The 27,611-nt window shown below is 39.4% G+C and overlaps 1 protein-coding gene across 1 annotated transcript; it reads left to right on the plus strand.

Annotated features, from left to right (window-relative positions):
- The first annotated feature begins 750 nt into the window (after positions 1-750).
- Positions 751-25,912, plus strand: LOC139742009 (hepatocyte growth factor-regulated tyrosine kinase substrate-like). Its single transcript, XM_071652572.1, has 18 exons — positions 751-903; positions 3,913-3,997; positions 4,772-4,847; positions 5,824-5,916; positions 6,400-6,520; positions 7,179-7,231; positions 8,439-8,507; positions 9,597-9,721; positions 10,605-10,722; positions 12,687-12,782; positions 14,586-14,657; positions 16,087-16,128; positions 16,626-16,793; positions 17,479-17,689; positions 18,374-18,546; positions 19,121-19,256; positions 21,683-21,780; positions 23,105-25,912. The coding sequence occupies exons 1-18, from the start codon at positions 861-863 to the stop codon at positions 23,786-23,788; spliced, it is 2,463 nt and encodes an 820-aa protein (XP_071508673.1). The 5' UTR covers positions 751-860; the 3' UTR covers positions 23,789-25,912.
- The last annotated feature ends 1,699 nt before the right edge of the window (positions 25,913-27,611 follow it).

Consider the following 27,611-nt stretch of genomic DNA (forward strand, 5'->3'; position numbering starts at 1 on the left):
TGCACTGTACTGTGACTCTAACTAGCTAGACAAGAATAAATCTACGTGTAAAGTTTACACCCATAAGCTCAAATTTACATAAATTTACACTTTTTTCATGTACAAAGCTGTTTGCCCCAACACACAACGTATAGAGTGTAATATAGCCCCAGGGCCTAAATTAGGCCTACTTGATCTTTTTTAATTTTGCATAGTAGTTGGTGGTAAACAGATATGTCGACGGCAAACACAAAATCCAGTGTCTGGGACTACCTTTGCTACTGCGCTCACAAGAAAGCCAACATACGACCGATCCGCCTAATTAAACGTTACTTGGGGAATTAATTTACTTCTTATTCTCATCATGGCTTGGTGTCAAACTTACCTGTTTCCAAATCCTTTTGTCAAGTGATTTGTGCAGTTTACAGCCGCACAATATGGCATTCTAATGCCTCGCTCAGGGTCTCGGAACGTCAGAAAAACACGGTACAACATACAGTCACTGTACGTGGATAGCGTCTGCTGGGATTTGCACGCAAAAAAGTTCCGCTAAGCAAAATGGCGGACGTCACGTGACAATGAGTCGAGCGACGGCGACAAAACGGGTGGCGAGTGATTCTTCTATGTGTAAGAGTTCTGTGGTAGTGGTACTGTGCGGGTACCGGGTGCACACACGAATAACACATAGGAAGTACCAATGTACCTGTACACCGTTCATCAACAACGTACGCTAGCTGTATCGTATTGAATATACGTACAGGTACACACGGCCGACCACGGTGGCTCAAATGTTGATTCCAGCTGAAAACTGAGAGACAAAGCAAGCATAAACAAGCGTGATTTTGCTACCAAGAAAGGGGAATTCCATCGAAGAAGTCACAATGTTTGGGTCATCAGCTAAGAGCACTTACGACCGCAATGTCGGTAAGCAAAAGAACAATCAATGTTGATCACTGTTGTCAAGTGTTCAAGTGTGTTATTGATGTAATTGTAAAGTAGAAGTCTAACGTTAGAACTCTTGTAAATTATGTGACTATAGTGTAGACTATTAAACGTTAGAGGTAGAATGTAGTGCCTGTGCCTCTCAAACACTTACACTAGCTAAGAAACATGTTAAACAGTTAATTTTACTTGACTCTACAAGAGTTAGTCAAGTAATTTATTCAGTAATCATTGGCCATGCAATGGGAGCGTATACCTCCTAATAATTACGTAATCAGGAGCTGTAGTGTTTCACAAAAAAATAAAGAATTTAAATTCAAGTCAGACTTGAAATTTAAGATTGACTAAATTGTGTGTAAATTTAATTTACTAGTTTCTAGTCTATCATTCTAGTCTAGATTATCATTATGGTTACTTTGTGTGTCTTCATTCAATGCCTATGATTAGTAATACTAGTATGAATGGATTAGCGCGCTTGCCACACGCGGGCAAAACTATATAGAATCTACATCGCACTATGAGAGCGCGGTACTCCATGTACTCCACGCTGTGCGAGAGATTCAACGCATACACGTACATACACGTTGCGATCGAACCATGGCAATTCATACTGCAAATTCTGGCACAGAAATATTAATAACGATTATGCAAAATATTAATATTGCATAAACACTTGAAAGTATCTCACTCTCAGAAACAGCTGCCATCGTGGCTGTAGTTGTACACGCTGTACAGATTCAATGCAGATAAACGGACTAGTTACTTCGAAACTTGGAATGAAGCAAGTCCATATGTGTTGCTATGCAACTTTACTTACCCGTTACTTACCCGTTGAACTGCTCATGCGAGCTGACACGGGAGGGTCGTGACAATGATTTCGGGGGTCCACGGACGTGGCCCACTGTTGTGCTCTTCGGAACACGTGCGGAGGTAGTTGCATAGTTTGAATTTCGCACTTGATTTGCGCCATTTTTTATTCATGAATTTCAGGGAATTTTTATTTGTAAGAGTGGTCTATTTATGGAAACGGTCGAATCAAGGGTAACTTGCTTTACACACACTATCGCCGTATTGGCCTCCTGGATGTCCCGGAGGACATACACGGATGTCCAGGGATGTCCAAGGATGTCCAAGGTGTCAACACGGATCTCTCCCCGGATCACCCCGGATCAGATCCAGGGTGGTCCGGGATGATCCGGGATATGTGACTGGGGCATTAGATCTGAATTTAACAATACTCAATGAATCTACATCAGAATATTCTGTAATTTGAACATTAACAATTTGGAGTGTGTGGTGATTAGGCTAATGAAACTGAGCAGGAAAACCAGTGGCATACCATAATTTTTAGTCAATCTTGAATTAAGTTTGACTTTGTGAAACACCCCCCAGCTTGTTATCCCCGTACTTGTCCGAAATGTTCAATCTAGAAGTGGAACCTACCCACCTTTCGGTGCTCGACCTGTCTCGCGAGCACATGTTAGTGTCTGACATAGTACCAAATTCGAACACGTTTGTACCTTAAGCTCTTCACGCCCACACAGAGATTTTTCACTTTGGCTGAAGGATGTATTTTTCACTTCTCTCTCTTGTTGTAAAAAAGAGTCATACACATATAAAGCATGAGAGAGACAAACAGTGACAGGTGCATGAACAAGTGGCGTCTTCCCATAGTAATGGCAGTTTCATGGTTTGTAGGTGACATTAGAGGGAACTGTAATTAGACATACAGAGCAGAGCAGACGGTGTACAGTGTAAGATAGGGCCTAGGGGGTTCTTACATGTGTACATGTACAACCTACAAACACACTCTGTATCAATGCCTACATCATATTGTATACTAGCCCCTCATTGTGGACATTGATCATGCCTGGCACATCATAACATTGGCCACTAGTGCCACTTATCCACTGGATCTGACTGAACTTGTGATCAGATAGTGGCGCCTGTACATACATCCAATATTCACTAATTTAACCCATTTAGGATGAGTCTCGAGTTTACATACCCGGGTAAGCGTCTATGGGAAATGCGTGTTGTAGCAAAATCAAACCATCCTCAATAGGTTAAACAGGTTATGGAACGGGTCACTAGAATCCCACTATGTACATGTAAGGTAACTTTAAAAAGAGACCAGAGCTACACAGCTACAAGTGATCAGGTGTAGGCTAGTAGAAATCTGCATACACTGTACCCCTTGTCCAGCTTGCCCCTGCATACATGTACATAGGGGTGCTGGACAGTACCCAAGAAGAAGCTAGGAAGAAGAAATTGTAAGGAAGTCATTGCCTGATCAGACTAAGATTTCATGTTCATAAAATTCACACACCACATGGCTTGTGAGCAAATATCAAACTTCAAATTATCATTGATAGGTGTTCATCAAAAGAGTCAAGGCAGGAATTACTTACGGGTTATACTGTAAGCTTAGTCTCTATCTGACAGAAAAAAAAAATTGGGTACAATTTGTAGGTACTGAGATTTGTCAAACAATGAAATTTGTTCACAAGATTGTGAATCTGTTGAAAGCTTTCATCATGAAAGCAACAAATCATTAAGCAGAGGGGTGAACTCATACCTCATCTTTAATCATGTTGTAAATCATTATGATGTTCATCTATGTCCTATCCGAGGGACAGAGTGTTTTGCCTCTTGCTAGAGGGAACGGTATGTTTACAGACAACATTGCTCAATCCAGACTCGGGTTCGAACCCAGGTCCTTAGGATCATGAGGCAGATTTATGCACTACCAACTGAGCCAACTCACCGCATGTGGAATATCACCTGGATGATGTTAGTGAAATAAAAATTATTTCTGCCAAATACAGCAATGCTAGAGTTCTTTGCTTGTGCAACAAGTCAGCTTGATGCAATGCACAATTTTTAAATACAGTAGACTCTGAATGTCTGTTTGACTGAATATGTTCATTAAAGGTCTGATTTGTAGCTTTATTTTACCATCTACTCTATACATATTGTGTCTGATTGCAGAGAAGGCAACAAGTCATCTGCTTCTTGAACCGGACTGGGAGGCCACGCTGCAGATTTGTGATGCCATCAGACAGAAGGATGTCACGTAAGAAAAGGCCACAGAAAGCTTTGACTTGTATACAGTCGAAAATACAAAATTGTAGTATGGGCCATTGGTGAATCAGATTTGGTTGTAAGGAGAGACTTGCATTTGAGTTTGATTATCTCTGCTGCAATATGCTGCAATTACATGTTTTGCAACTGTCAGGTGATCATGTGTAAAGTGGTAATGCAGCTTCTCAATGAAACAGTGCGGTGAAAAACAAAAACAATCACACCCCCTTCCTCCCAAAAAGACAAAACAACAACAAAACAATGGCTTTAAAATATTTGCAATTCTGGCATGACAAGCTTGCTTGCATGGAATAGTTCAAATTTGTATCGATATGGTCCCAAAACATCAGTAGACAGTGTAAAATGCAATATTTATCTTCAAGTGACTACTGTATACGCCAAATATTTTTTCATAAACCCTGTTAAAAGAGATTAACATGAATGATTTTCAATTTCATTTTTTTTTCAATTTTCAAGGGAAATTATGTTTTGTGTCATTAGATGTTGATATTCCTCATTGTAAGGAAACAACATTCAAATAATTTCCATGTCAGTGTCTTAGTTTAAGCATCGTGGACTAAGTTTCACTGGTAAATAAGGCACGAACAGAGAAGACAGAATTCTGTAGTTACTAGTAGATGTATGTCATTGGACAGATGATTGCATAGTCGCTGATTTGTTCTGTTGTACTTGTTTGAAGAATTAATATTTCCATTTAATTGCTTTTGATATTCAACTGCATTCTCTCCCATTGCTCCTGAAACAGACCCAAGTATGCATTGGCTAACATGAGGAAGAAAATGTTTGACAAGAATCCAAGAGTGACTCTGTATGCTCTGCAGGTAAAATAACATAATTTTATGCAATATTTTACTGTGTAAGCTGTTATTTTCGTGTACAGATATTTTTACGAATGAGGTCGTAGACATTTTCGTAAGATGTTGTTTTCACGTATTGACGCCAACGCTAACGTAAATGCATTATGACACTACGGCATGGCGACATTTCCATGTGTTAACTTTGCGATCCAACTGTGATTTGCAAAATTTGCGAAAATTAAACCTTCGCGAAGATAACAGCTAATACAGTAGCCTCCTCATAGACAAAGAAGCCCTTCTGTCCCTCGGATAGGACATGAAATGGCGGTCTTGTGTGTGAGTTATCCACGGCTCACGCACGTAAAAGATCCCTCTTCATCCATTCATTGCGAAGAACAGGGTGCTAACTTGGTGAAGTGGTCCCCTCACCAACCCATACAAGAAAAAGGGCGAATAATGCCAACCCCTCGTGGTTCGCCCCAGGCGACTAGAAATAGTTGGCAAACGGCATCAACCAGGCACAGTGTGCCATAAGCTTGAATAAATGAATGAAATCTTTAAGCCAGTTAATTATCAGTGATTGTCCTTGATATGAGCAGAATGCCACTACCACAAAAACAGAAAGAATCATGATACTCATTCTTAAGTCTTGAATGATAGCCTGACACAAATTAAAGTACTGCTCAAATGATTCCTCACTGAACATAATATAACAGGCAGAAGGTTGCAGCCATTTGGCATATTTTGCTTTAGTGTGACCTATTAATGAAAGAACAATAGCTTGAGATACCAAAATGCAAGATTGCTTTTGTTCTGTCCTTTTTGTTCAGAAACCCAATTCAATAGCAAATTTGCAAATCAAATCACAAACACACCTGTGTCAGAATGATGCTCTCCTGTGCCTTTGGACATCCATGTTTTGAAAGTGATGTGAGATCCAGTCACGCCAGCATGGAGTAAATTCTCACACTCTTTGGACCTTGTTTATATCTGTCATCAGGTGCTGGAGTCTTGTGTGAAGAATTGCGGTACCGGTATCCACGAGGAGGTCGCCACGCCCCAGTTTATGGACGACATGAAGGAGCTGGCAAGTGTGAGTGATAGATGTTCGATGGTCATTTATTTTCAACTTTTGCTGATCTCTATCCAGGATCATACACTGTGTTTTCTGTGATTACCCTGAGGTTTGAAGTACTGCTTGGGTGCATATATTGTTGTTGTTTGTTTGTTTTTATTTAATTGAGTAAATAGCCACAATGCTTTTCCCCACCAAACTGTGTAATTGGGTATTCATGAGGAAGTTGAATATTGCAGTAGAGCTAGATTTACATGTGTTCATCAAAGCTAGAATGTTTCCAAGAAATGGTTGTGAAACATTGAGAGCACTGCATAAAGATGTAAAGATGCCCTGGCAGATGTCTTATTCTTGTTGTTATATTTTCCTTAAAATAATGAGTGTGGTTACAGTACCAAATATGATTATGATTATTATTTCTTTTATTATCTTTATTATTATTGTTATGATTATTGTTTTGATACTTACAGATATGTTTCTATATTTTTCTTCTTCTTCCAGTCTTCCAATGAAGCTGTGAAATCCAAGACCTTGGAGCTACTCCAGGCCTGGGCCCATGCCTTCAGGAACGAACCCAGTCTGAAGATAGTCTGTGATACCTTTAGTCAGCTGAAGGCAGAAGGTAGATAGTTGTTGGACAGCTAATATTGAAAGAACAGTGGCATGAATAGCAATTCTGTGTTCAATTTCGTCAGAGAAATGGAAAAATGCGTGCTACCGGTACCTTCAGCCAGGTGAAGGCAGAAGTGAAATGTTCTCAGATGGTCTTGAATGGCAGTGCCACTATGATCAGTCAGAGAAAAAACAGAAAATTTGTGAATTTCTCTTGCCGTTTATATTTTGCTTGCCTGTCATATAAAAGACAACTTTGTTTTTGAAAAGAAATTAGATATCAGCAGAAATATTCCTTTGATTGTCTCTTCGTTGATACTGAAAAGTATGATATTTGTGTTACCTATGTAAACAATCGATGATATACATGCAATGGATGTGGGAATTAGCAAGTTAGATATCAAATATAATGTTGATATTAACTGTTACTAATCTTTCTTTTTTTTTTGCTTTCTCCACATGCACTGAAGAGGGTCAGAATTTATGATTTTGGTTTATTCATGTCACCTGGAAAAGCAAAGTTGTCCAAACAAGATGTTATGAATACAGACCACAGTTCACTCACAAGGATCAAATGGTGGGAACAAATATTTAACTTAAGTCATTCTCTTGTATGGCTAATGGTCTGTCTCCTCACCAAATCTATGCCTTCTTGTTTTGCATTACAGGCCACTCATTCCCTCAGCTGAAAGAGAGTGATGCCATGTTTGTGGCCGAGAAGGTGAGGGCAATTCAGAAAATCTGCTTAGTGATATGATGCTATTTTTCCTTTATATTCATGTCTTGATTTTGATATGATTTGATTTACTCGTAAAGTGCATAATACATTTATACACATATGAATTGTACGTGGAATAATCATTCTTATGTCATATACATTTATGAGTGAATCATTTTAAGCTACTCAAAGCTTGACTGGGATGTCCAGTAGATATAACTTATACATCTATGTACACAAGCAGAATATCTTTTTTTTTTCTTTCTTTTTTAACTTGCGAACAATGGTCAGTTGAGGTATTTGCGGAGTTCTTCTAGAATGCTAATCAAACTCGCCATTTCTTAGATCATCAAGGACACTTTGAAGAAAGCCGTGTCTCTCTCGTCTTTCTTTCTTTCAAGTTTTTTATTTTTTATTTTGTATAAAGATTTTCTCCTTGGAAGGTGATGGAGCATACGTTAATGGCTGTTCCTTCCTGATGAATCTAGATTTAGTCGGCACCTATCACAGGTGACCCGTACACATAACCACCAAATTTTGAAACATACTGAATCAACTCTTTGTCATCTCGAGTTCTCTCAGAGTTTAATATAGAAATTCTCCAGTAGCACTTGTACACACTGGTAGGTATGTAGCAGCTAGCATATATCATAATTATTGAAGTCCATTTCTGAAAAATCTGTAATCACACTCTGCTCATCTCTGTTACAAAAAAAGCAGGATCTTCTTTTGAATAAATGATTATGTATGTATACACACTGTTGCTGTGCTCACAAGCTCAATATAAGAATACCGTCCTGGTAAAATGAGGTTTCCTTCAAATGAATTTCTCCTATATGGTGTTTTCTTTGGCTCATGCATTTCTCTACACCTGGCGTGTAGACCACAGACAATATGATGTTCATTGTGCTGAAGCTTTTCACTACACGTGGTTTGTAGGCCCCAGACAATATGACGTTCACTTTTGTTCATGCTTTTAATTTCTCTATTTTCAGACAATATGGTGTTCACTATTGCTCTTGCTTTTGATTTCTCTATTATCAAATGATTTGTTGTCAACCTTTGCTTGAGATCTTCTCTACACCTGGCATATAGGCCCCAGACAATATGTTGTTCACTTTTGCTTGTGCTTTTCTTTACCCTCCGGTGTAGTCCCCAGACAATAAGGTGTTTACTTTTGCCTATGCCTTTCTCTGCATCTCACCTATAGGCCCCAGACTGGGTGGAGGGGGAGCGTTGCTACACCTGCCGGACAGAGTTTGGACTGATGCAGAGACAGGTGAGTGCATGGTTGGCTGCATTTTATCTGCTCATTAATGAGCAAGGCCCAATAACCATGGCTCGACACTAACTTTTTTGTTTGGTGGCCCGATGGGGCCACCAAAATCCTAAATTTCAAATTTTTGGTGGCCCGAGAGAAAAATTTGGTGTCCCGAAAAAAAAACAATAAAAAACATTAAAAGTCCTGTTTTTTTAAATGAGTCAAATATTTAAGTTTTATGATAGTAAGAATTAAAAGTTGGACATATCTACTCATAAATTAAACTTGCAACACTCACTCTCAGGCACTCATTCAGTCCTTTTCATCCATCCTTTAAAGAAATTTAACTGCTAATTTCCGGCGCAAAAAGTTACGATTTTATTGACATACTTTTCAAAAAATTGTGGTGGCCCGAGGTGGGCCACCAAATTTACCCTTTATCAAAATTTGGTGGCCCGACTTTCATTTTTGGTGGCCCCGGGCCACCAGGCCACCGTTAGTGTCGAGCCCTGCCATAACCCTAGTTTTCAGGCTCAAAGCCTTGTTGGTTGTATAAAAGGGGTCTACGCCAAGACTACTACATGCACCAGGTGGCACTGTCCCATAGGCCATGTACTGTAGCTTCTCCCAACAAGAGGCTGCAGTGCCAGTGGTGCATATAGTAGTCTTGGTGCAGGCTCCTTGATGACCAACAAGGGTTTGTGCCTGCAAACTACCATAACCACATTGAAACCCAGCTAGTGGAGCTTAATATGGGCTATCCAGCCATCTTTTCAGATCGAAAATGAAAACAAATGACTGAAAGAGTAAACGAATAAACAGTTGAACCAGAATGTGTACTTTTTGATTTCCACAGAGAGAAATAAAGAGTTGCAGTTTCTTACCCTCTCTCTTTGTGTGAAATGCATGTAGAAAAACTGAAATGAAGCGAATTTAGCATATTTATGGTATATAAATTTTACTAACATGCTATAACATGAGGACATCAAAACTTAATAGCTTGTGGGAAATTTACCGTACAGTACAAGCAAATGTTTTGCCCATGATCAGCCATAACCAATTTCTGCGGTCTATTATATCACTCTCTTTTTGCATTGCTCCTGTCAGCATCACTGCCGTCACTGTGGCCAGGTGTTTTGCCAGAAATGTTCCTCCAAATCCTGCACCATTCCCAAGTTTGGCATCGAGAAGCCGGTGCGGGTCTGTGACACCTGCCACGACAAGCTCCAGGGGTATGACACGTGTCCTTGATCAACACTGTATTCAGATTAGTGTGTGGTCTGTTTTCTGGTGTGCGATAAGGGTGCTCTGGTGTACATTGATGTGTAGTGTATGTGTATGGTGTTAACTGAGATATGTGTAATTTGTTTGATATTGTGTAGAATGGTGCACTGTGGTGTATTTTGTAAGTACATGTATTGTGTCTTAGGGGTTTTTTTTTGTTTGTTTTTTTTAAATTCCAGAGTTGTGGTGTAGTAGTGTTGTACTGGTACATAGTGAAATGTGTTGAGTTATGCCATAATATATTGATAATTTTATGCAGTACGGGGAACAGACATGCATGTTTTGTGATATGAGAAAGGGAACGAGAAAGAGGTCCTAGATTGAATGGCTTTTTGTGACATTTGGAACAGAAGATGGGAGGAGAATGAATGGAGAGAGATGAAGAGAAGGATTGAAAAACATGATGTCCTGCAAAGATTTGCTTGATTTAACTCATGAATCAATGAGACACTAGGTTCTCATTTGTTGTTAAAGGTGATATACACGCATGTTTCATAGTGTTAGATGAATATACTTCAGTGATATTAATTTGTACCAACACTATTGTTCGTAAATGACTCATACACGTATGAATGAAGATTTGAAGGTTTCATTTTAGATTTTTATTAGGTTTTTTCATTTCATCATGGAGATTTTCCATTTTATGGACAATAGATGAAATGAAAAGAAATGTGTTTCTGTTACTTTTTCCTACTCATTTTGTAATGATAATTGCCAATAAATCAACATGACATGAAGACAGAAATTAGGGAAGACAAGAATTTCTTGTCGTGTCAATATGAGTATGAATCTGAAATATTTCTCTCTGGTGATCTCTTTTCCTGGTTTCAGGAAAGCTGGGAGCGGAGGGAGCGGAGGGGGCGGAGGAAGCAGTGGCGCCAAGCCAGGTAACAAGGAGAGTGACCTCCCTGACGAATACCTGAACAGCCCCCTCTCTCAGCAATCTCAGGTGAACTGACAATTTTGTGCGGAAGTTTTGTTTGTAGTCGTGGTTTATTGCCACTTGGTTTGATATCAGGGGCCAGTTTCATAAATCTTGTCATCAGTGACAAGTTGTCATAGATGTGACAAGCTACTGAAATCCTTGCATCTGATTGGCTGAGAGCAAATTTGTCATAGAAATGTGGCAGTTGTCGCTGATGACAAGTTTTATGAAACGGACCCCAGATGGTCTGCTTTCCAGTTCATCTAACTCCACTACAGCTAAATTCATTTGGTCTACTATCAATTTCATGTAAAGCCCATTTGGTCCAATCCTCACTTGGTCTAATGTCCAGTTTAGCTAATTATCATTTTGTCTAATAACGAGATGGTCTAACTGCAATTTTGTCTCCTTGGATTATTTTCCTATTTTGTCTAATAAACTGTATATTAGACAAAATGGGCATAGCCCATCTGGAAGTAGACCACCTGGTAATGAGGCCGAGTGTCAATTGGACTAAATGGTCATTAGACGAACTGGTTGTAGACGAAATGGAATTAGACCATATGGGTTGAGACTAGATGGCTATTGGACGAAGTGGGAGTAGACCAAGTGATAGATCACCGTTATCGTTTCATTTTGTTTTGTGATGTGTTTTGTTGTTGTTTTTGTTGTTGCTGTTGTTGCTTTGGTCAATTTATGTGGAATTCATTCAGAGCAGTCCAAGTATGGTTTGAGTGAACCACTTGTGAAATTACTGCCTCCCTCTTACGTTCCATGCTATTCTAATAAAAACAAACAAACAAAAGCATCCTGTTCTGAGAATGAGGCATTGACTACAATTGAATACCTGAATATAAAAACGACCCAAGTCCAAATTTGGCTATTGTCTTTGGAGACCCTTTATGAAGTTATGAAACGATAGATAATCAGTCAAGTGACTGTTTTACATGCAAGTTTGTATACACGTATATAACATTCCAATAACTGAAAGAAAAAAAAAAGAAAAACATTAAGAAGTTATCTATTTATTTCTATTTTTTCGAAATTTTCTCTAATGGACCTAGGTCGTTCTTATTTTCAGATATTCAGTTGCTTGAAAAACAGATTTTTCATGAGTAACTAACAAAGAGAAGAACAATAGAAAAAAAAGAACTATGTCCTTACATTTTACTCCTAATTCCTTTCAAAACTTTTAAAGCATTTTGAGGCTGCATTAAAACAGATGGGGGGGAAAAGTGTCAATTTCTGCACCGATGTTACGTAGACCAGTCACTGAATTGCTATGACCTGCTGACATTGATTGTGTCTTGACTTGAAATTTCAACTCATCAACTCCTGATTGACAGCTACAATGATACTTTTGTGCAGTTCACAATTGAGCAATTGAGTGCTGTTGCCCCTTAACCCTATCTTACCTTGGCAACTTTTGAGACCAAATTTGTCGTGCCCGGGCATACCGTTTCGAAGCCACGCCCCTTCAAAAAAAATTTTGTCAACTCCAAAATTGCTCAAAAATGTGATTTTGTGTACAAAGTCAATACAAATTGTGTTTTTTCAAGTAATTCATGTAAAGATTCATATTTCTTATTTTGATGGCTGAAATCAATTTATTTTAGTATATAAAACAGTATGTTTCAAAAAATGTGTATGACAAATTCTGCTGAAAAAACAACAAAAACAAAAGTTCAAAAAAACAAAGAACTACATGAAAAATTGATAAAACGATAAAAAACATAAGAAATTAATTTTGATACTGATTTGTACTGATTTTTACTGATACTGATTTGCATCTGGCTTTATGTTCATGCAAAATTTTGCGGCGTTCGCGCGGTCAACGGCCGAGATCTGAAGGGGGGCCATAATGGCCCCTCCAGGAATTCAAGCTCGCTAAATAGCCCAGGTAAGTTAGGGTTAAGGGATGGGGGAAAAAGCATCACACCACAACCTTTGACCTATGTGCCTTTTTCTCTCTCTCTCTTTCACCACAGCTCCCTCCCCAGCGCAATGATTTGGACCTGCAAGAGGAGGAGGAGCTCCAGTTAGCCATGGCCCTCTCTCTGGACGAGGCCCAGAACAAGCATCTGGTAAGCTCACTCTCTCCCCCCCCCCCCCCCCCCCCTCTCTCTCTCTCTTTGGTATATGCCATATATTTAGCAAGTCTAATTCTTTGCAACTTTATGTTGTTGTTTTTGTGTGTGTGTATGTGTTAATTAGGACTTCCCTACAATTTTGTGAGTGCTTGAAATAGAGATCGGGGAGTACAGTAATGAACGGAAAAATGTATATGTGTATGTTGAATGCACACTGAGATCAGAGTCAATATTTTCTTTTGGTGTTAAATTTGCGAATACATGATCTTGGTTTCGTCTTGGTTTTCAAAAATTTGACAGGTACAGCTGTAGGATATCCCTGAATATTCATACTTTCCGTCGTAAGAACTTCCCGGACACACAAAAGATTGAAACAACAATCTCCCCCCCCCCCCCCCATAATTAAAAGAAGCATACCATGTATGCATATATTATGGGTATAGTGCAACACCAGTCTAAAGAAGAAATTATGAAAGTTGTGATGCATTATGATAATCATTTTATTCCTTCGTTATGATTAATGTGACAATCACATCTAGTTCCCAAAATGAGATTTGTTGAATCTGTGCTTAACCAAAGCAGACTTCGTACGTTGTAGTTTGTCCTTTTTTTTTTTTTTAGTTTTTAAACTCTTCCATTGCATGTTCAGAAAGTGTACTTTGCCCACAGTATTGTTTGCTTTTGAAATATTTACTTCTGGCCGCGGCCTCTTAATGCAAATCGAAAGTCATTTCAGCGAAAGAGGTTTGACGTTGCAGACATGATTAAGCTCTCTGCAGTGCATATTTGGACAAACTTGTTTGATGAGAGCAATACAGCTATGAGTACATGGCTTGCGACTTGGCAAGAGAGTCAGTATCACATGCCGTTGTGTATAGTGTAAGGTGCACTCTTGAGCCTTGGACTTTGGATAGATGATGGTTGGTGGTTCATTGAATGTACACAGTTGTCTGCAGCATGCAGCAAATTGGAAGCCCAGGGTCACTACTTGAGGTAGAGCGATCCACAGTGATATGATTGTAGAGGTACATTGTACCAGTTTACATGCTTGTATGTGGATGGTTGCTACTAAATGTTGGGGAGGAAGGAAACCTTGGACAGTGTTAGTTATTTTCTTTCCCCATGCCCTCCAAGCTTCCATAGTTCAAAATGTTGCATGCTGAAAGCCTTATGCAAAAATCTGAAAGCAGGGCCTTCAGGACAGAAGTCAGAATTGTATACCAGTACCTATTTATGAGCACTCCCAAGTTTCCATGAAGCTTTAAAAACTGATAAGATTGTTGTCTGAGTAACATTTGTCAAGTTACATACAGTACATGCCTGATTTGCTTGCATTTTGCATCAAAATTCCCTCAAAGATATTCTCCATTTCTTGCTGATGTCAGGAAGTTCTTTCTTTGTCAGACGTGTTCCAAGTGGTCTTACATCATGACTGTGAATAGCTTTTTGTAACAAGGTACTACTGTGTCGATAATCATTTAATCTTTCCTGAACCATGTTGTATTAGACCCCCACAGGACACTGCAAATAGTTATTTACTTTGTACATGTGCAGTATGTATATGATGCTGACATTCTCTTGTTTCCCTGATACACCAAGTACTAGCACATGTTAACTTCAAAAGATCAAATGCTGTGAAGTATGAGATTAACTTGAATGTGCTGCGCAGTTGAATCCCTTGCATGTGACGAGATGTGGGTTGACTGAATGATGGTCTCTGTGATATTTATTTTAACTTGATTGGTTTTCATACTGTTATTGTTATTTTCTTTCATATGCATTTTTGTTTTTTAATAGATTAAAGGGAAGTCTGGTTCCGTTGTATCTTCTGCGCCCATGTCGAGCCCTACTCCAGCCTACAACTCTGGGGTATGTATTGCATGTACTGACGACTCTGTCATACTGTACGTACAAGGGAACCTTGTCATAATGAGATTTTAATAACCCTCACAAAATACCTTGTTATATCAGGTTTTTCACTATATCACGGTGTGAAAAGAGAAAACTATAAAAAGTTTGGAGCAGAAAATCACCTTGTTATGAAAGGGTTTTGTTATAACCAACTTCTTCTCACGAGATTCAACTGTATAACAAATGGAAGAATCTTGGTGGATTGATACTGATCGCCAAATGATGTAAAGTGTGTTGCCAATATAGGCGAGCACTGTTTGTTGGGAATAGATGCTGGATGAAAACCACTTATGTCATTCTTGTGAGAGAAAATTGATGCTAAAGTGAAAGTTATTGTGCTGGAATAGTCCTACGTGAAGTTCGCTCAAGCAAAGCACCTGGTCAGGAAAATTTTGAGTGAAAAGGCACAAGTACAATATCAGTTCCGACAAGTGCATTGTCCGTAAATCAATTGATGTGACATTCTACAGAGACCTCAACTACTGTTTGGGTCACGTGACCTCGACAACGCTTTCTCAGTATTTTGCATTATATGTGCAATATTTTGTTGTTAATTTCGTCTAGTGATATAAGCTTTTTGTTCCTCTTGATAAGTGTCATTATATTCCTTAACCCTAACCAGGCTGGGCTTTTTTGGGTGTTCTGTGGCCGGGGAGGGGTTGATTCAGTTATGCTGATATATGCATAAAATCATGCATTTTGCTCTAAATCACAAATTAAAGCTCCTAGAATCCTAATTTTTGGTGAAAACATTCTTTGTAGCATTCCTAACAATGTACTTGAAAAAAAAATTTGGTATCAAAATCAATTTCTTATGTATTTTATTGTTTTATGAATTTCTTATGTATTTCTCTGTTTTTTCGACCTTTTGTTTCGTCGTTTTTTTTCCGCAAAATTTATGACAGAACCTATTTCAAGCATAATTATGCTAAAATTAATAAGTTTCAGTCTATGAAAGTGTAAATAATAATATCTTTATGAATAAGAAGAGAAAACTCCATTTGCATAGACTTTATACACAAAATCATGTTTTTGAGCCATTTTCGGTCTGACAGGCATGTATAAAACGTCATGCAGCGTTGTAACGGTATGCGCGATTTTCGCGAAAATGGTGTCAAAAGATGCACGAGACTTGAAAGTAAAAAGTCGGCGAACGGCGCGGTCAAAAAATTTCGTGCGGCAAAGTAGTCGTGAAAAATGTCGAGGGGGGGGGTTGATTCAACACCCCCCCCCCCCCCCCCCCCCCCCCCCCCCCGGCCTTTTTAGGGTTAAATTTCTTGAGCAGAGGCATGGAAAAGCTGTGTCATTATCATTCCATGGGTTGAGGTTGATCTGAAACGTCTTTTTAAAAAACATGTCTTTCTGTCTTTTCTGTCTTCTTTTTCAGGTGTCTTCTGCTCCAGCCCCTGAGCCAGAGTTGGATCCTGAGGTATCTTTTTTATTTCTGTGATTTTTCAATCTGATAACAAAATATTTTTTTTGGTCATTTTTGTTAGTATCAGAGGCCATTAGAAACATCTCTACCAAGAAGTTCAGACCTGGCTTCTAATTTTCTTTCACTGCATCCATTTGAAAGCATCACAGAATACACCATCATCTGTAGTTTAAGGTTCTAAAGATGTGAACTTTTTCTGCTGTTCCTCTGTATGCTTGTAAGGAAATATTGATTTTGCTATGCACTACTTTTTTACTAGAGTTTGTCAACTCCTTTAGTGTTAAATGGTTTATTGAAGTTCCAGAATCTGAAGATTTGTAATGTTTATGATCATTCACAATGTATTGTCAAGATTTCAACAAACACTACAAGTCCTGTATATCCATTTTGATAGTTTCTGTAGTATAGTTTTTGTGTTGCAAATTTAGTATACCTCTATTTGTGACATTTGACTGATGGAGATGTGACCTTCTGCCTCTGCGCTTCCACAGCTGGCCCGCTACCTGAACCGATCCTACTGGGAGCAGAAGCAGGAGGAGAACCGCGGCACCATGCCCTCCGCCCCAACGGGAGGGGCTGATGTTGTCCCAGCAACAGCCCCACCCCTTTCTCAATCCACCTCGTCCCAGCCCATGTACGCGCAGGTCAAGACTTTTGAGGTAACGTTAGCACAGTCATTGAAATTAATTTGTGAAAAGACAAAGAAGAAATGAGCCATTTGGAAAGCGTCATATCTTGATAGTTCTTTCAAATGAATGTGATTCATGTCACATATGTCACTACTAGAAAATAAGTGTGAGTCATTTTTATCGTCCTTTCTAAGTGCAGTGAATTTCATTCTTGAGATTACATTTTGTGATATGTCATTGTGCAGAGGATGATGTGAAGAAAATATGTTGGCTGCTATATAGCTTGGACTATTCCTGTAGTAATGTTTAAATCATTTGCAATTTTACAAATATTGAGATTAAGAATAGGGCAAAATATTAATGTTCAAATGCTGTATCAGTATCATGCAGTACAAAGATAGCCAGGCATCTGTTTTCTTGAATCAAACTTCTGTACACTGTAGAAGCTGTTTTACTTAGCGATTAGGAATTCCCACATTTTGTTCTACCCAACCCCATGAAAAGTTGGACTCCAAAGCAAAGTGATGGCATTAAGTATGGGCCTTTCAGTTTAATATAGCTACTTGTGATTGTAATGTGAATTCCCAGTCCATAAAATTTGCAACTCTTTTTGAATTAGTACAACTACAATTATGATAATTTCAGAGTCGTATGATCGATATGTTTGTGTGTTCCTTGTCTTTACCTGTGACTGATGTCTGGTGTAAAATAACAGGAAACCCAGAATGGAGCTGTGGAACCGGAATACGAGGAGTTCATGCGCAACATGTCGAGCAGCATCGACGTCCTCGTCAACCGCATGAAGAGTGACTCCTCCCGTGGTCGCAGCATTGCCAGTGACACCACGGTGCAGGGCCTCTTCCAGGTTCTCTCCAGCATGCACCCCAGGCTCATCAAGATCCTCCAGGAGAAGGAGGAGAAAAGAGGTGAAGAGATGGTGATGACGACGATGATGATGATGATGTTGATGATGATGATGTTGATGTTGATGTTGATGTTGATGTTGATGATGAAGATGATGCTGATGAATAGTTATGCTAATGAACAAGAGAATGATAGTGACTGTAATAAAGCAATGATTATGATGGTGATGATGATTATGAGTATAATGATGGTGGTGATTATGGGTATGGGTATGTGATTGTTATGGTAGTGATCATGATGATAACAGTGATGATGACATTGAAGAAGAAATGGGGGTAAAGGCGGAGGATGCAGTCTTGACAGATGGCAGTGAGAAGTACAGGGATTAAATGGTGGAAATGAAATTAGAATGTGACAGTGGATGAAAGTTATCAAAGTTCAATTTCTGTGTGTTCATTAATGGTAATGAGCATCCATATTTCATTGTTTGGTTTTTTTTTCATAATGATATCAATTTGGCAGGTCACTAAATTATCCTAGTGTAGATGCTTATGGTAATTTAGTCATTCCCAAAAGAAAAAAAAAATCTGAAATTCTTTTTTTGGCATTACAATTGTACATCATCTGCAAGTCTTATTATGTTTTCAATTGGAGCACTTCTGCAAACCTTCGTGTACATTGATGTTTATACAAAAAAGCAAAACAGCAATATACTGTATCATCCTATTCTGGTTTGTGTCTTCCAGCTCAAATGGAGGGCCTCCAAGACAAGCTGGCCCAGATCCGAGATGCGCGAGAGGCCCTGGATGCACTGCGGGAGGAGCACCGGGAGAAGCTGCGTCGCGAGGCGGAGGAGGCGGAGCGCCAGCGCCAGATCCAGATGGCCCAGAAGCTGGAGATCATGAGACGCAAGAAGCAGGCAAGTCGTGGAGAGCAAGTTCAGGGGTTATGTAATATATTTCCCTAAGTGTGAAGTATAAGCTGGAGAGCTTTCAAATGCTTATTTAGCAGTACTCAGAGCCAGTAGATTCACATGACCCGAGTTGACCCAATTTTAATGTTTGGCAGTCATAGGTGATCTTTCCCTTTTATTCTTGTTGCCCAACCACAAAACCAAAATATGTACCATGCAGTTTGGCCAAAATCTGTGTTATGACAAGCTTTTTACACCTATGGTTTTCTGACATTAGTCTGCCTTTAAATTTGCTAGTATGCAATTACTGGACGAAAATGGAGAAAGTCTGAGAAATGAACAATGATTTCAGTTGTCAGTGTGATTACTTGTGTTGTAGACTAATATTTCGCTGTTTGTGGCACCACAATATATCTGTATGCCTCCAGATTTCTATATTTCCCCCACAGTAGCAGGCAATCCATAAATTTAGTTTTGTATGGGCTGGTAGTCAAGACAACAAAATTCTGTTAATTTTCAGCAGATGATGAGTTTTGAGATCAGATGGTTCTCATCAAATGCTGTTCCTTCTTCCCAATAGGAGATGCTTCAGTTCCAGCAGCAGCAAGCCTTGCTGCGGATGCAGGAGAAAGAGCGAGAGAGGCAGATGTGGCTGGAGCAGCAGAAACAGCAGCAGCAGATGAGGCAGATCCAGTACACCTATGGCATGCAGCAAGGTGCGTGATCCCCACTCTGGTGTCGAATGCAAGCATGTTCAAGTTTAAAGGACAAGTTCACCTTCATGTACATGTGGATTGAGTGAATGCAACAATATTAGTAGAACACATCAGTGAAAGTTTGAGGAAAATTCGACAATCCGTTCAAAAGTTATGAATTTTGTAAGTATCTGCGCAATTACTGCTGGATGAGAAGACTACTACAGTGTGTGATGTCACATGCATACAATGATATAATGAAAATGAAAAGAGAATTTCACAAAATTTTACTTTTTGAATAAAGTACACATTTCTTGGACTCGTTACTGATGTATGTTAAGAATAATATTATTCCCCTTGCCTTCTGAAATAGAGAAGTCGAGTGTTCTTTTGTTATGCGAGAAAAGTGAAAAAAAGGTGAATTTTCTTTATACTTTCCTTATACTACAGTGTGTGATGTCACATGCATACAATGATATAATGAAAATAAAAAGAGAATTTCACAAAATTTTACTTTTTGAATAAAGTACACATTTCTTGGACTCGTTACTGATGTATGTTAAGAATAATATTATTCCCCTTGCCTTCTGAAATAGAGAAGTCGAGTGTTCTTTTGTTATGCGAGAAAAGTGAAAAAAAGGTGAATTTTCTTTATACTTTCCTTATACTACAGTGTGTGATGTCACATGCATACAATGATATAATGAAAATAAAAAGAGAATTTCACAAAATTTTACTTTTTGAATAAAGTACACATTTCTTGGACTCGTTACTGATGTATGTTAAGAATAATATTATTCCCCTTGCCTTCTGAAATAGAGAAGTCGAGTGTTCTTTTGTTATGCGAGAAAAGTGAAAAAAAGGTGAATTTTCTTTATACTTTCTTTATACCGTTGTACTCATGTGACATCACAAGCTATAGTAGTCTTCTCATCCAGCCATGACTGAGCAGAAACTTTAAAAATTCATAACTTCTGAACGGATTGTCGGATTTTCCTCAAACTCTCACTGATATGTTCTACTAATATTGCTGCATTGACTCAACCCACGTTGTCTATGAAGGTGAACTTGTCCTTTAATCTACATGCTGAGGCACTTTCTTAGATTGCCAGCCTTGTCACCAGCATCCACACATCCATCCACACTCGACCTTGTAGTAAAGTTAGCAAACCCACTCAGGTGTAGTAGTGTGCCTAAGTCCAACATGAAGGCCATTGTAACACAATAGGGATTAGGGTGTAGGTAATCTATGGTCATTGACAATAAGTTTCCAGAGATCTGTGCCAACCAGTAAAGAAAGCACTCCAGGGTGTGTGACAATCAGCGGACAAAGCACAGTAAGAATTAATGCTGGTATTGTTCAGAGTCAGCTATTGCTTATTGTCCCCGCCGAACGAGTTCGAGCAGGGGACTATGAAACGGGCTCCGTACGTGTGTGTGTCCGTGTGTCCGTGTGTGTGTCCGTCTGTCCGTGTGTGCGTCCGTGTGTGATCAAAATGTTCAATTTGCTACTTCTCTGTCATTTATGAGCCAATTTTGATTCCGTTTGCTTTATATGATAGCACTACATGGGAGCTTTGAAACTTCTACACAGAATTGTGACCTTTGACCTTGACCTTTGACCTATATTGTACATTTTGCTACAAAATGCTACTCCTTCGCCATTTCTAACCCGATTTCGATTCCGTTTGCTTTATGTGATGGCACTAGGTGAGGGCTTCAAAACTTCTACACAGAATTTTGACCTTTGACTTCTTTGACCTTTGACCTTGATTTTTGACCTGTATTGTACATTTTGCTACAAAATGCTACTTCCGGCGGGGACATATATTATGCACCGCGTAATTTCTACTTTTCCATGTGTGCTTTCCATCCTGCACATTCAAGGTATCAACCTTTGTGTGGACTTGTGCTAATATATCAAAGGTGAAGAGAGAGAATGGTAGAGTTTGAGGGTTAGGCAAAAAAAAAAAAAAAGAGGAGAAAGAACAGATTTCACAATGTATGTGGCTCCTGCAAAGTCCTTGTGTTGGCATGCAATCTGGAAGTCCAGAGGGATCCCTTGTGCTGTAATGAAATTTAAATGTAAAGACTAAATCAAGCAGAGACATCCATGAGGTTTCTATTTCTCTGCTTTCAATGGTTCAGTTGAGGTATGTTAAGTGTTGCTTGTGCACTTTTAACCCTTTCAGGCTCGCCATCCCAAAATCTCCTAGGCACTCAATGACTGAATGTAGGTATGTAACCCATGGAACTGAAGGAGTTAAACTAGAGTTATGCTAAGGACTATATCCATGAAACATATTAACATATAGCAGCTGTACTGTTTTGAGTATTTCTGTCCCTTCTATTTTCAGTGTTTTTTCTCAGTGTTTGATAATTCTTCTCTTTTTGTGTGAGTTTTGCTGATGGGAGTAATGTGTTTTCTCCCTTCATGCTGTTAATAGGTATGGGCCAGCCTGGAATGATGCCACCTGGAGGCATGGTGCCAGGGACAGGTGGAGTTCAGCAGGGACCACCTGGCCAGTATGGGCAGCCACCACAGGTATGGCTCACAGGAGATTGTAAGACAACTGCCCCCCTGGTAGAACAACTACTCTCTGGACAAGTACCCAGACAACTTACCCCCCCCCCCCCCCCCCCCCCAAGACAATTGCCTCAAGGACAATCATTACTTGGAGGACAATTACTCCCCCCTCCCTCCCCTGACAACTACCCCCACAAGAACAATTACTCCCCAGGATAATTCCCCGCCCCCCCCCCCCCAAAAAAAAAACAAAACAAAACAAAACAAAACAAAACAAAACAAAACAAAACAAAACAAAAAACAAAAACAATACACACACAAGAACAATTACTGCCGTGTGGTTGGGGATGTAATTGTTCTCTTAAAAAGGGGGTAATTGTCCTAAGAGGGTAGTTGTCAAGATGCATAGTTGTCTGGGAAGAGATAGGGGGTATTTGGGGGTACTTGTCCTTGAGTTATTCAACTGTCCTGGGACCAATTTGATGAGGGTAATTGTCCCAGGGTTAGTTGTCAGGGGGTAATTTTGGTGGGAGGTATGCGGTTTTTGCTCAGGGGATAGTTGTCCAGATGCACTCACCCTGGGATTGGAAACCATGACTGCCTTTTGCCCATATTGAGACTGTAGGCGTGATGTCCAAAGTCACAAAGGTGTACTTTAGGTGGTTATCAGCATGCACGTCTAAGACTATCTGTCAGTAGGTAGATATCAGTTAGTCTCCCTAAACCTAGTTGTACTAGCTTGACCTTCATTTCTATTCTAGCTTTAATATGCTTTATAGGCTTTCCAGCAGTGGGAATAACCAAAACCTAATGAAAATGAACTTAGGAGAACATACATGATTAAATCAAATTCATGATTTATATTTAGTCTTGAACAAGCATGAAAGAGCATACAGTTGTACTTTGCGTGTAGGAATGTCAGCATGCATTCACTGTTATACATGTCTGTAATGCAATTGAAACTTGCACTGTCCATGGACTAGATTAATACTACTTTATGTGATATCTCTTTTGAATGTAATCAAATTTCCTTAGATAAATTGTGAAAACTTAGTGAAAAAGAGACAGAATATACCAAATGAAGAACTCTTTGTGTGGGGTATCAAATCCACCCTAGCAACTTTAACTTTTCCCCTTTCATAGTTTTGTTTGTTTGGTTGCTTGCTTGCGTGGTATATAAGCTAAGGCACTGTATTTACTGGTTTGTCAGTTTTAGCAGTTTAAAGGGAGCTACCACTGCAAGTAAATTGATGCAAGCTGTATGAGTCTTCATGTATTTCAGACAACTTAATCATTTGATGTAATGTAGTGAATGAGATGTCATTCTTCTGTGTGTTTTCAGTATGGGTCCCCTTCGCATGCCCCTTATGGTATGGCTCCTCCCCCTTCTGGCTACCCTGGGGGCCCTCCAACGGTAACTACGCAGATGGACGGCGGACAGCCCACAACGCAGGCACCACAACTTGGCTACAACCAGGTACCTGCTGGCTACCAGCTTCCACACCAGCAGCAACAACAGGTGCCACCCCAGCAGCAGCCGTACCAGCCCCCAATGGGTGGCGGTGGGTATCCCTCGGGGCAGTACGGCGCACCTCCCAGCATGCCACCGCAGCAACACGGGGCATCAATGCAGCAGCAACAGCAGGCCAGTATGCCCCCCAGCCAAGCCTACTCGCCACTGTCATCACTCGACTATCAACAGCAGCAACAGCCACCACATCCGCCACAACAGCAACAGCAGCAGCAGCCGCAGCAGCAGCCGCCTAGCAATCCATACAACATGCAAGCCATGACCGGTGCACTGCCCCCTGGTCAGATGCCACCACAGCAGCAACAGGGGCAGTATGCCCCACCACAGCAGCAACCGCAGCAGCAATATGCACCACAGGGGCAGCAGATGATGGGATCGCCCAGCATGCAGATGGTACCACCAGGCATGCAACCCCCGCCCCAGCAGCAGCAACAAGTCCAACAACCCCCACAACCAGACCAAGCGCAAGAAGCAACCCTCATTTCATTTGAGTAGATCTGTCTATTGTCGTATAATGTTTACGTGTCTGTATATCGCTAACTTTCTTTATTAAGTTGTCCCTTACCTTGTAGCATTATGATTGTCAACTCCAAGTAAAACAAATGATCACAACATTATCGTTCCTTGTAGACATAATCATGAATATGAGATGATTATTGGTATCAACCAATTGTTCATGAATAAACCTACTTAATGGTTTCTCATCAAGAATATTTCATTACCTGTAGTACCTATTGCAATGGAATTTACAGAGCAAAACCCTTTTAGTATAGCTAGTTTCAAAATACAGCTATTGTCTCTGTTGAATAACATGAACTTTGCAAAGACTGATTTGGTTGCTGCCTATTCTTGTTCCTGTGCATCCATGACTGCTAAATTTATGAGAGGTCATCAGCCATGTTCAGTGTAATGTTTTGATGACTTTAAGCCATGCAGTGCTACACTTTTGTTTTTTGATAACAGTATAGATGCCAAAAACTTAAAAGTTAGCTCTTACTGCCTTCCTCTTTTTATGCCTCCGCCAACGAAGTGGCCGGAGGCATTATGTTTTCGGGTCGTCCGTCCGTCCGTCCGTACGTCCGTACGAACGTCCGTCCCATTTTGTTTTTGTCGATATCTCAAGAACCGTGTGGTGGTTTTACATCAAACTTGGTATGAGGGTATATCCTGGGGGGATAATACTTTGTCTGGATTTTAGGGTCACGGGGTCAAAGGTCAAAGGTCACAGATTATTTTGTGAAAAAAAAAAGGTTGAAAATTCATGTTTTTCTCCATATCTCGCAAATGGTTCAAGGTATCTTCATGCAACTTAGTATATATGCTTGTTCCAATGGGCAGTGATTATCTAGGGAAGTTGGGGGTCATGGTTCAAAGGTCAGGGGTCAAAGGTCAAGGTCAACTCCTCAAAATATCACTACTTTCCTTATATTTATGCAATGCCTGAAGGTTTTTTTTTTTTTAACTTGATGTATACATGTATTACCCAATATATATTCTGTAGGAAGTTTCTTGCCAAAAGGTCAAAGGTCAATAGGTCAAAGGTCAAGTGAAAGTGCTGAATTGCACCTTTTCCTCCATATCTCATGTTTAGTAACTCTTAAAGGTATCATCATGAAACTTACATATTTATGCATGTTCAACCTAACAGTGATTCTCTTTGGAACTGTGAGGTCAAAGGTCAAAAGCCAGGTTTAGATAATGCTATTTTCCCATTTGATACTGAAATTATACTTTTTCTCAATACCTTGAAAATCACTCAATGCATAAACTTATAAAAGGGTCAAAAGTCAAGTAAAAATCATCAGTTCCCCAAATACCTGCACTCTGACATTTTAATCATTCATCCAATTGAACCTAGTTCTAGGAAAGTGAACATTCAGCACATTTGTGTCAAACCTGTCATTTTAATATTTTGCCAATTGTGTGAAACTGTCATCACACATTGTCAAGACATTGTACTATAGACCTATTAGGAGAACCATGCATTATGGCGGAGGCATATCAGTCGCCGTAGCGATATATCTAGTTTAAATCTATCGTGAAATCCAAACATGTGAGATCCATACATCTGTAGCTCCTGTGAGATTTACATGTGCCATTATTAAAGGTGTGGTATACTTATATACTTGATTATACTGTATCGACATGACATGTTATGAAGACAACATTTTCTTACAGACTTGGTGTCAGTCTATTTCTTGGTGTTAGATCTGGGGGGCAGAGATGTGAAAATGATGAAAGTATGCATTATGAAATAGTGAAAGGATTTATTGACAATATAAAATATCAGTTTTGTTGGAGATTATCTCTCTTTCCTTTTAGAATGAAAAATGTCAAAGTAACGCATATCCAGAAGCACGTACCACGATATGTGTGTATGGGCAGTAGAGCATATTGTTATAGTAGCTGCGCAATATAAATGTCCTTTACTATTCTTATTATTATGTTTGCTCTATTGTAGCAGTACAAACGTGGGTTGCCCAGACCTGAGGTGTATTAGTGTGGTGTGGGATTTCAATTTCTCAGAATCATGCATCTTGTATGAATGATGTCACAAACAGGAGACGGGATTTGCAATATTTACTCTTGGTCGTTGTGGACAAAAATAATATTAAAGCAAAGAGCTTATCATAATTAAGCAGTCTGGTGCCTGTCTTATTTATTCATTGTTATATGTGATGTGCACCCAAAGTCTATCAATGTGATATGAAAGACTCCTATTTTCTTCAAGTTCAAATACTGTGCAGTTCCATGGGAGCCATTGCTATATAACTTAAGTTCATAAAGCTGTGAATGACTGCAGCTTGAGGTGTTCTACTGTGGAGTTCAAGGTACTGGTTAAAACTGATTCCTTTTCTTTCATTTCATATATATCCAAATTCTCCTTAAAACATAAAGAACAAAGGTGAGGATATTGCATACATTTCATTGGATTACAAATATACAACAACAACAAAAAAGGGAGAGAGAGAGAGAGAGAAAAAATGAAATTAAAAGAGAGAATATGGAAGAGGCCGTTGGTCTTTGTATGGATGGGCTCCCACTTGAGATTTTTATTCTATTTTTCAATATACTTAAAACTGAGAAACATGCAAGCTATGGTGGAAGAATGAAACATATACTCTAGAGAATGAATAACAATTATGTTCAATTCTAGGGGATACTGATGCTGTTTTCTCTTGGTAAACCCATCAAGCTCTGGCTTAATTTGGGTGAATAAATTAACATAGTGACCTGTCTAACTGAGCACGCTATTTTTTACCAAAAGAAAAAAATTAGGTGAAACTGGTTTTTAGTCAGTGAATATGTGCAAATATCAGGGGTAAAAGTACACAATTTTTTTTTTTCATGCAGAGACATTATAGGTTTGATTTCTTCTAAAAATTTGAAATGTGTTGCCAGTTTTAAGGATTCTTTATAAATGTAGCAATTTGGAGGCTTTTGACAATCTGCAACCAAAAAATAAATACATACATAACAACATAAAACCACAGGGCATAACTATAATATGGGGTAAGAGAAAGAGAACATATCATTACTCCTGATGAACTACAACACACAAAAATATCAACTCTGATCCACACAGAATGCAACATGCCCAAGTAGAGGTACACTTCTCCATTCATTACTCTACTCCACATCCACGAATTAGTGAACCTCTAAGTAAGTAATTACTGTCGGGAAGTCCCAGTTTCCCCCCAAAATAGATTCCGGGGCTATTGAGAAGTATGTGGCATGTATAATGCTAAGTGCTGGTAACCTGCTTCATGTTTAGTGAGAAAATGGAGGTATGATGCTATTCAAGAGGAAGACTGGTCATCTGAATGCAGTGCCTGCTGGGATTTGTTGTGTGGTAGCTGTTGATGGTAAATAAGAGAGTATGATTGCACGTATGTATGTTTGGTTTGATGTAAATTCTCAAACGGCAGGCCACCATTCAAATACAAAATGTAGTATGATGACGCAGGGGTTCCCATTTCTGGACTATTGCTAGCCACCTGGGATGAACCCTTCTGTCCCCTCAGCATTTGTGTGTGTGTGTGTGTGTGTGTGTGTGTGTGTGTGTGTGTGTGGGCATGTGCGTCTATGTGTATGTGTGTAAGTGTGCATGTGTGTGGGTTGTTATTGCATGAACAATACAATTCATAGAAACACACAATGTATAATACCTATGGACGGGATACACTGGAAAAGAAGAGATAAGGCTTATGGCAAAATTAAAATTTAGGCTGCTTCTAGAGCACAAATCATACGAGGAACAGACAAAAAAAAGAGGTACATATATGTTTGTACATATGAATAATTTTGCAAATTTGAT

This window comes from Diadema antillarum, unplaced genomic scaffold, assembly GCF_040938485.1.
Source record: "Diadema antillarum isolate AM-2024a unplaced genomic scaffold, OU_Dant_1.0 seq00000973_RagTag, whole genome shotgun sequence".
Taxonomy (NCBI): Eukaryota; Metazoa; Echinodermata; class Echinoidea; order Diadematoida; family Diadematidae; genus Diadema; species Diadema antillarum.

What these genes read in the sequence shown, in the direction of transcription:
- LOC139742009 (XM_071652572.1), top strand. Translation starts at nt 861, where the DNA reads ATGTTTGGGTCATCAGCTAAGAGCACTTACGACCGCAATGTCG. An exon ending in TGACTCTGTATGCTCTGCAG is followed by an intron (nt 4,848 to 5,823) that starts GTAAAATAACAT and finishes ATCTGTCATCAG; the next exon opens with GTGCTGGAGTCTTGTGTGAA. An exon ending in AGGCCCAGAACAAGCATCTG is followed by an intron (nt 12,783 to 14,585) that starts GTAAGCTCACTC and finishes GTTTTTTAATAG; the next exon opens with ATTAAAGGGAAGTCTGGTTC.